The sequence below is a fragment of the Rana temporaria genome, chromosome 8, assembly GCF_905171775.1.
Source record: "Rana temporaria chromosome 8, aRanTem1.1, whole genome shotgun sequence".
Taxonomy (NCBI): Eukaryota; Metazoa; Chordata; class Amphibia; order Anura; family Ranidae; genus Rana; species Rana temporaria.
Window position 1 is genome coordinate 154,087,242 of NC_053496.1, and position 9,233 is coordinate 154,096,474.

Below are 9,233 nucleotides of genomic sequence, written 5' to 3' on the forward strand. Positions count from 1 at the left end.
CACGCAGCTTAGATTCACATCGCACCGATGTGAGCGACACTAATGTAAAACAATGTTATTTAAATGACTTGCGAATTTGAGCGATCGCAATGGCTCAAATTCGCAAAAGAATTTGCAGCAGTGTGAACCTAGCCTTATAGGTAGATTCAGTAAGAGTTAGGCCGACTTATCAGTAGATAAGTCGACCTAACTCAGAATCGAAGCCGACTTATGGTTAAGCATATGCTCAAACAGAGATACGCTTAAACATATCTAAGATACGACGGCTTGCGCCGTTCTATCTTAGATTGCAATATTTTGGATGGCCGCTAGGTGGCGCTTCCATTGCGGTCGGCGTAGAATATGTAAATGAGGAGATACGCCGAATCACGAACGTACGCCCGGCCGACGCAGTACTTTTACGCCGTTTACGTAAGAGATAGGCCGCGTAAAGTTAAAGCTAGGCCCTATTGGAATAGTAATGTCAAGTATGGCCGCCGTTCCCGTGTCGAAATTCTAATTTTTTACGTCGTTTGCGTAAGTCGTCCGTGAATCGGGATTTACGTCCACGTCAAAATCAATAGGCCCGTGCAGCGTACTTAGCCGCAATGCACACTGGGAAATGTAGGCGCCCGGCGCATGCGCAGTTACCGAAAAGCGTGAAAAACGTAAGGTCAAGCACAATTAGCATACAACACGCCCCCCTAACACACATTTGAATTAGGCGCCCTTACGCCCGCCGATTTAGGCTACGCCGCCGTAACTTAGCAGGTAAGTACATTGTGAATTATGTACTTGCCTAACTAACTTACGGCGGCGTAGCTTGAATGCCTTAAGCTACGCCGCCGCAAAGTTAAGCTAATGTACCTGAATCTAGCTAAAAGACTTCATTTATTTTGTTCAATATGCAGCTGAACGAAGGAAATCTGTATGTCTTTCAGGCTGGGTTCACACTATTGCGAATTGGATGCGGGGTCGCAATAGCAGGAGAATGTGAATGGTTCTCTATGGAGTCAGTTCACATATCTCCGATGCGGCCTGGTTCACACTGGTACGATTTGAGATGCGATTTGAGATGTCAAATTGGTGGCATTTGGCAATGGCACCGTCCTAATCGGTGTGACGCCGCATCTGCGGCGCGGCACCGATTTCAAGAAGTAGTTCCTGTACTACTTTTTGCGATTTCGGACCGCGATTTACATTGACATCTGTGCAGAAACCTGCACAGATGTCTCTGAAATCGCGGCCGAAATCGAGACTGCCAGCGGGAGTGAAATCGTGCGAGTTCAGCTGAACTCGCAAGGCTTCTTTACCGAAGCCCAGTGTGAACCTGGGCTTACTACTGCGAATTCTATTGCGAATTTGAGCCGTTGCGATTTCTCAAATTTGCAAGTCATTTAAATGACACAGTTTAACATTAATGCCGTTCACATCAGTGAGTTGCGAATATAAGCTGTGAGAAAAAAGGGTCCTGTGCGAGTTTGACCCGTGTGCGATGCAAATTCAGCTCTATAGACTGGCATTACCTGAAATCGCAGCCGCGAATCGCAGCAAATTTGCGGCAAAAACGCAGCCGTGAAATCGCCGTAAAATCTCGATTTCACCGCAATTTTGAATTCGCAGCAGTGTGAACCTAGCCTTAGTGACGAATTCAGCCAAAAATTCGTGCTGAAATCAGACCTGAAACAGTGAAGCAGGACGCTCCGGTCCAAGGCTGGGAGCCGCATTGGCATTAGGTGTGAACGGAGCCTCAAGCATTAGATCTGGTTCACACTGATGCGATTTCTGATGCATTTCAGAAAGCATGGAATCGCATGACAAGTGAAATAACACAAGTTTCTGTGGAGGCTGTTCACATATACAGTGCATTTTAAAGGACCCTGTGCGTGTTTAGCGCATTGCAATTTATAGCTCCATAGACTTGAATGGAAACCCCATGCAGATCGCTTATCTGTCCTAAAGTAGCATGATTACAGCACGTTTTCCACAAGTCTTTGCTTTTCCCCCTGACGAGAGAGAGACCCCAGGACAGAATTTGTAGTTGTAGCCAAACTGCATGAAAAATTCATCAGAATCGCATCAACTTGCACTGCAGTTGCTCCTTGAAATCGCTCTGCAAAACGGATTTAAATTGCAGGCTTAGAAAGGTTTGAACACCCTGGTGGAGAATTACCAGAACAACATTCACATAAAAGAAACCTGAACTAAGAGAAAGGGTAACTGCGTTGCTGCCATTTTTCTGAAAATGCTAATGTCTTGCCATCTCTAGATTCAATAGTTGCTGAGACATTGTCCCAGAACAACAAGCAGATCAGGACAGTCAAGGTCCAGGGGTAGGCAACCTAGGGCCCTCCAGCTGTTGCAGAACTACAACTCCCATCATGCTCCTGGGAGTAATTGTAACTGCCAGCCTTGCAATGCCTCATGGGAAATGTAGTTCCACAACAGCTGGAGGGACCCAGGTTGCCTACCCCTGGTGTAGACCATAACTGTTAACCTGTCTACTCATTATGGGGTGTTGACTCAAATCAGCGAAGCCATTGGATCAGCACGACAGTCAGAGGATTAGAAGTTTCAGAAAGAAAGGTCAGTAGTTTGGTCCCATATTTCCCATACACTAAAACCTTGGTTTGAGAGCGTTTTGCAAGACAAGCTACATTTTTTAATACATTTTGACTTGATATACAAGCGATGTCTTGATATAAGAGTAGCGTTGGGTCACAACTGAGTATAAAATATAACAGAGGCCGCCTCTAAGTGTAGCAATATGATTACATTTAATGAAGGTACAGCATTATTATTATTTAGGTACTTATATAGCGCCGTCAATTTATGCAGCGCTTTACTCAAGGAGCTTACAATCTAAGTTCCCTAACTCACATACTAGGGCCAATTTAGGCAGGAGCCAATTAACCTACCAGCATGTCTTTGGAGTGTGGGAGGAAACCGGAGGATCCGGAGGAAACCCACGCAGGCCAGGGAGAACATGCAAGCTCCAGGCAGGTAGTGTCGTGGTCAGGCTACGAACCAGCGACCCTTTTTACTGCTAGGCGAGAGTGCTACTCACTACACTACTGTGCTGCCCACAACATTTAGAAACTCACATGGTTGGTGATTAAAACAGGCACATCTAAGTATGCAGGCTTCCGGGGTAAAGTCGTCCACAAAGACCATCCTTCGCACCACCATTGATGTCATCCCTTCCATGAGCAGTTCAAGCCTCGCTTTCAGATTGCTCTACTGCAGGGTAGTCTTCCTGGCCACGATTGCAGACTGACAGAGGTGAGGAGGACGGTTTATGTGGACAGCTTTATCCCGGATGCCCGCATACTTAGATGTGCCTCTTTTAATCATCAACCATGTGAGTTGCTAAATGTTGTACCTTCATTAAATGTAACCATATTGCTACACTTAGAGGCGCCTCTCTTCTCTTTTATACTCTGTAGCTCCTGCTGGATTTTGCTTCTAATCCCCTTGGGGAGGCTGCCATTTGTGGATGGACATTTTATGGTTACACAACGTATCACATTTCTATAATCTTTTTATATGGACTATAGACTGAAGAACTTATGAATAAATGGTTGTGGAACGAATCATTTGAGTTTCCATTATTTCCTATGGGAAAATTTACTTTGATATACAAGTGCTTTGGATTACAAGCATGCTTCCGGAATGAATTATGCTCGCAATCCAAGGTTTTACTGTATTTGGTTTCCATAAAATACACCAGAGAGAAGTATCAAGGCTGCATTTGCTGGCCTTCTTCTGAAAATGCTGGTTGCCTGGCCGTGGCCTTCTTCTGAAGATGCTGGTTGCCTGGCCGTGGCCTTCTTCTGAAGATGCTGGTTGCCTGGCCGTGGCCTTCTTCAGTTCTCCTGAACTAAATACTTTTGTTCTGGATCAGTGATTTCCGTGCTGAAAGCCAGGCAAGAATCATTTTCAGAAGGAAGGGGCCGGCAATGGGAACCATTGTGATTCCTCATTGACAGATTTCCTTTATTACCGAAACGAATAGTCTTTAAAGGAGACCCATCATGAGAAATATACAAGGGAATGACCTTTTTCTAATGCACTTTGCCATAACTGCAGGCGCGTCACAATAGGACCTTCTTTTATCAAAGCAAAGCAGGTCAAAGGGAGCCTCAGAACTGTCAAGCCTCGTACACACGACCGGTTTTCCCATCGGGAAAACTGTCATGAGAGCTTTTGGCCGGGAAAACCGGCCGTGTGTATGCTCCATCTGAGTTTTCCCGACAGGAAAACTGCCGGGAAAGAAAAGAGAACCAGCTCTCTTTTTTCCCGCCGGTATTCCCGGCGGTTTTTAACCCAACAGTTTTCCTATGGGAAACACTGCGATGGAGCATACACACGGCCGGGATTCCCGACCAAAGCTTTAATGGCAGTTTTCCTGTTGGGAAATCCGGTCGTGTGTGTAGGGGGGAAAAAGTTACCGAGCAGGTTCTCGGTTTTCCCCTCGGGTTTCCCGGCGGTAAAAAGTCTGCCGGGAAACCCATACGTGTGTACGAGGATTCACCCACACATTGAGGCCTCGTACAGACGAGCGGAGCTGTCCAATGAAAACGGTCCGCGGACCGTTTTCATCGGACATGTCTGCTAGCAGATTTTGGTCTGATGGTTGTACACACCATCAAACCAAAATCCCCGCGGACAGAATACGCGGTGACGTGACGGCGACGTGACGGCTACGTGCGCGAACCCGGAAGTTCAATGCTTCCACGCATGCGTCGAATCACTTCAACGTCATACGCGGGTTCTCGGGCCAGCGGACATGTACGATGAGTCGTACTGACCATCGGACATGTCCGGCGGACAGGCTTCCAGCGGACATGTTTCTTAGCATGCTAAGAAACATTTGTCCGCTGGAAACCTGTCCGGTCGGCCGGAAAATTGTCCGGTCGGCCCTACACACGACCGAACATGTCTGCTGAAACTGGTCCGACGGACCAGTTTCAGCGGACATGTTCGGTTGTGTGTACGAGGCCTGAGGAATACACACATCAACCACAATACAACACGCCTGTCTATCGCTACAAGCTCTAACTGTCATTACGCAAATGTATAATCTATCCCAGTGCAACTTCTCATAAAACATGTTTTTATTATAAAAGTATATACAAAAGCAAACAAAGAACAAAACCTCTGTATGCCCAAACCCCACCAGTCTGTAAGTGCTCTAGTCTTTTGGGGAAACAGTTCCTTAACCCTGAAGTCCATCAATGTTCTCAAATTGTAAAGTGGGTAACTTCCAACCGGGGTTGTAAAAAACAAAAACAAAAAACAAAAACAATAAAAAAACAACAAAAAAAACAAAGTCACTGCACCCCTAAGATGGAATTGTTTGAAACTGCAACATCCAAAAATGCAGCAGAACAAATATAATAAATGAAAAAGTTTTAGGACTTTGTTACCCCAATGTCTAAACTTTCATTCCATCAATGTCCTCCTCCTCTGTGGAAACCTTAAGGGTCTTACCCCCCGCTTCTGCACAGTCCCCAGAAGAGCTGCCAACATTGTTTTTTTGACCCTTCTGTTCTGTTTGTCCTTCTGTATTCTTCAGGAGAACTCCACACCCCAGCACCCGGCGACAGTGTCCTCTGAACCTGGGATCCAGAAAAGCATACAGGACCGGGTTTAGGCAGCTGTTGGCATACCCTAAGCAGGTGGCATAGGGATGCAGATTACTGAGAAAGACATGCAGACCACAACTCAGTGGTAAAACCTCTGCATTCATCAGGACGTAGATGCTCTTAACCAGGTGAAATGGGGCCCAGCATGCCCCAAAGGTGGCCACTAGCCCAACCATTATTGCTAACAGTCTCCTTTTCCTGCTTGCAACTAGAGGCAGGTGGAAGTGGCCTGAAACCCGGCGGCCAATGCCCACATAGCAGAAGAGGATGACACAAAACGGTGCCACAAAGGCCAACAAGGTTGAGGAAAATCCCAAGCCAGCTTCCCACAGGTGAGTTTGCCCACTGCTGTCCACTGCTGAGTAGTCCATGTAGCACATTGTCCTGTTGTCAAAGAGCTCATCTGCTTGTCCTGTGTTCCGGAAAATGATGGCAGGAAGAGCCAGCAGACCTGCACTTGCCCAAGTAATCGCAATGGCCATTGGGCTGGAAAGTGGAGACCGTGGGTGCCCCGGTCCTGGCGATAGCACAATAACTATGTACCGGTCCAGACTCAGTCCTGTTAAGCAGAAGGCGCTGGCATACATGTTCAGAAGCACCATGTACCCGCTGACTTTGCAGGCCACATTGCCAAAGGGCCAGTGATATCCCAGTGATACATAGACAGCCCACAGTGGTAGGGTCACCACGAAAGCCAGGTCAGCAATTGCCAGCTGGACGATGAAAGTGTCTGCTGCCCGTTGACGGTCCCTGCGGTGGTGACTGGCCCACAGCACCAGACCATTGCCAGTGATGCCCAAGAAAAAGATGAGAAAGTAAGTAGTGGGTATAAGTCCAACCGATGGTTCCCACTCATCGTACTCGCAATCGGGCATTCCAGCAAAGAGGGTTGAGTTGTCGGCCATTCCCATGAAGAGGGTTGAGTTGTCAGTCTCCTCTTCCATCTCTGGTGAGGTGCTCATCACTGTCTGCTCTCTGTCTGCAATTTTACTCCTTATCAGACCCCACACTCTACTTTATAGCCCTCTCCTCCCAGCCCAGGACACCCCCACCTCTTCCAAGACTGCAGGGGGCATTTAACTCCTTCAGGGATGCCTTTTGCTTTGCAATGTGATATGGTAATTCAATTATCACCCCCCCCCCCCCTCATTATAGCCTGGAGATGAGAAAAAGGGGAGGGGGGGGCAGACTGCTCCACAGCAGACATCCTGTGAAGGGAGCTCACAAGTTATCTGTGGATCCTGCACTTCCATTCTATAAACAACATAACATGACATAATAATCTGCACAATCGCTCCTCTGACCATGTTGTCCGTCCCTTGAGTCTAGCGGCTAACAAAAGAGGCACACGCCAAATCTCTGCCTAAACACATAAAACACATGCAAACAACCAATACACAAAGACACTCACTTCAACCAATGTCCATGGCCAGGAAAAAAGGCGATTTAGAAACAATCAATAAAAAAAGATAACTGTTAGATGAACTTAATATTCACAATCATAATGTGATCTTAGTGGATAAGTTCACCAAACTCTGATATTTGATTGATTGTTGGATGCTAACCGTGCTGGGACAACGTCATCTAGAGCTCAGGGCGGACATGCCAAACTGCAACCACTACAAGATGTGTATGTGACTGTCAGCAAAAATCCCCCTGCTCAGTAAAAATCTGCCCTCCTACTAAAATCACCCCTCCCAGCACAAATCTTTGTCCTGCCATCCCCCAAATCCCCCCAGCACATATGCCCCCCCCCCCAAAAAAAAAACACCTCTAATAGCACAAATCCTCTATCCCTCAAATTACCCCTCCTAGCACAACCCCTCATAATTCCCCCTCCTAGCACAAATATCCCTACCCCTCAAATTTCCCCTCCTAGCAAACCCCCCCCCCCCCCAATTCCCCCTCCTAGCACAACCCCTCATAATTCCCCCTCCTAGCACCCCCTCCTAGCACAAATACCCCTACCCCTAGCAAAACCCCCCCAATTCCCCCTCCCAGCACAAATATCCCTACCCCTCAAATTTCCCCTACTATAGGGTGACCAGACATCCCCGGTTTCAGGGGACAGTCCCTGGATTGAGGACACTGTCCCCAGACCAAGTCTGTCCCCAGTTTTGTCCCCGGATTTGATTTGAACAGGGGCTGGGGCAATTTCAAAGACATTCAGTGCAGAATTAAAAAAAAAAAATCTGAATTACACACCTCCACTCCGTCGCTCATACTAGCCTAGGGGGTTGTATTTTTTTCCCATTATCTGTGCCCATTTCTGATGATCATGTGCTGGTCGGAGCGGAGGGAATATTTTCGGGTGCATGCCCATTCCGCTTCTGTTCTTCTGCCTTGGCTCAAGTCCCGGCCAGCTGCCTGCCCGCCTATCTCCTTGCCTTCCCTGGTGGAGGGATCTTGCTCCGCACCCCATCCAGTAGTAGCCGGGGCCCGGAGAGTGAGACTTGACAGGCTGTGAGGCCGGCGGCGACGGGCAGAAAGTCACTGATTGCTGCCATTACCAGTAAAAAAAAAAATATGTCCCCAGATTTCATTTTAAAAATCTGGTCACCTTACCCTACTAGCACAACCCCCCCAATTCCCTCTCCTAGCACAAATACCCCTACCCCTCAAATTTTCCTTCCTAGCAAAACCCCCCCAATTCCCCCTCCTAGCACAAATACCCCTACCCCTCAAATTTCCCATACTTGCACCCCCCCCCCCCCAATTCTTCCTCCTAGCACAAATATCCCTACTAGCAAATTTTCCCTACTAGCACAACCCCCCCCCCCTAGTTCCCCCTCCTAGCACAAATACCCCTACTAGCCATTTCCCCTACTAGCACAACCCCCCCAATTCCCCCTACTAGCAAATTTCCCCTACTAGCACACCCCCCCCCCCCCCTCAGTTCCCCCTCCTAGCACAAATACCCCTACTAGCAAGTTTCCCCTACTAGCACCCCCCCCCCCCCCCAGTTCCCCCTCCTAGCACAAATACCCCTACTAGCAAATTTCCCCTACTAGCACAACCCCCCCTAGTTCCCCCTCCTAGCAGAAATACCCCTACTAGCAATTTTCCCCTACTAGCACAACCCCCCCCCCCCAATTCCCCCTCCTAGCACAAATACCCCTACTAGCAAATTTCCCCTACTAGCACAACCCCCCCAATTCCCTCTCCTAGCACAAATACCCCTACCCCTCAAATTTTCCTTCCTAGCAAAACCCCCCCAATTCCCCCTCCTAGCACAAATACCCCTACCCCTCAAATTTCCCATACTTGCACACCCCCTGCCCCCAATTATTCCTCCTAGCACAAATATCCATACTAGCAAATTTCCCCTACTAGCACCCCCCCCCCCCCTAGTTCCCCCTCCTAGCACAAATACCCCTACTAGCCATTTCCCCTACTAGCACAACCCCCCTAATTCCCCCTACTAGCAAATTTCCCCTACTAGCACAACCCCCCCCCAGTTCCCCCTCCTAGCACAAATACCCCTACTAGCAAGTTTCCCCTACTAGCACACCCCCCCCCAGTTCCCCCTCCTAGCACAAATACCCCTACTAGCAAATTTCCCCTACTAGCACAACCCCCCCTAGTTCCCCCTCCTAGCACAAATAC

At 48.2% G+C, this 9,233-nt stretch overlaps 1 protein-coding gene across 1 annotated transcript; it reads right to left on the reverse strand.

Moving 5' to 3' along the window:
• Positions 1-5,078: 5,078 nt before the first annotated feature.
• On the reverse strand, positions 5,079-6,729 carry LOC120909187 (apelin receptor B-like). Its single transcript, XM_040320906.1, has one exon. It carries the CDS (start codon positions 6,587-6,589, stop codon positions 5,417-5,419), a length of 1,173 nt encoding a protein of 390 aa, XP_040176840.1. The 5' UTR covers positions 6,590-6,729; the 3' UTR covers positions 5,079-5,416.
• Positions 6,730-9,233: the final 2,504 nt, after the last annotated feature.

Excerpts from the sequence above, each read along its gene's own strand:
- LOC120909187 (XM_040320906.1), bottom strand. The coding sequence starts at position 6,589 with ATGAGCACCTCACCAGAGATGGAAGAGGAGACTGACAACTCAACCCTC.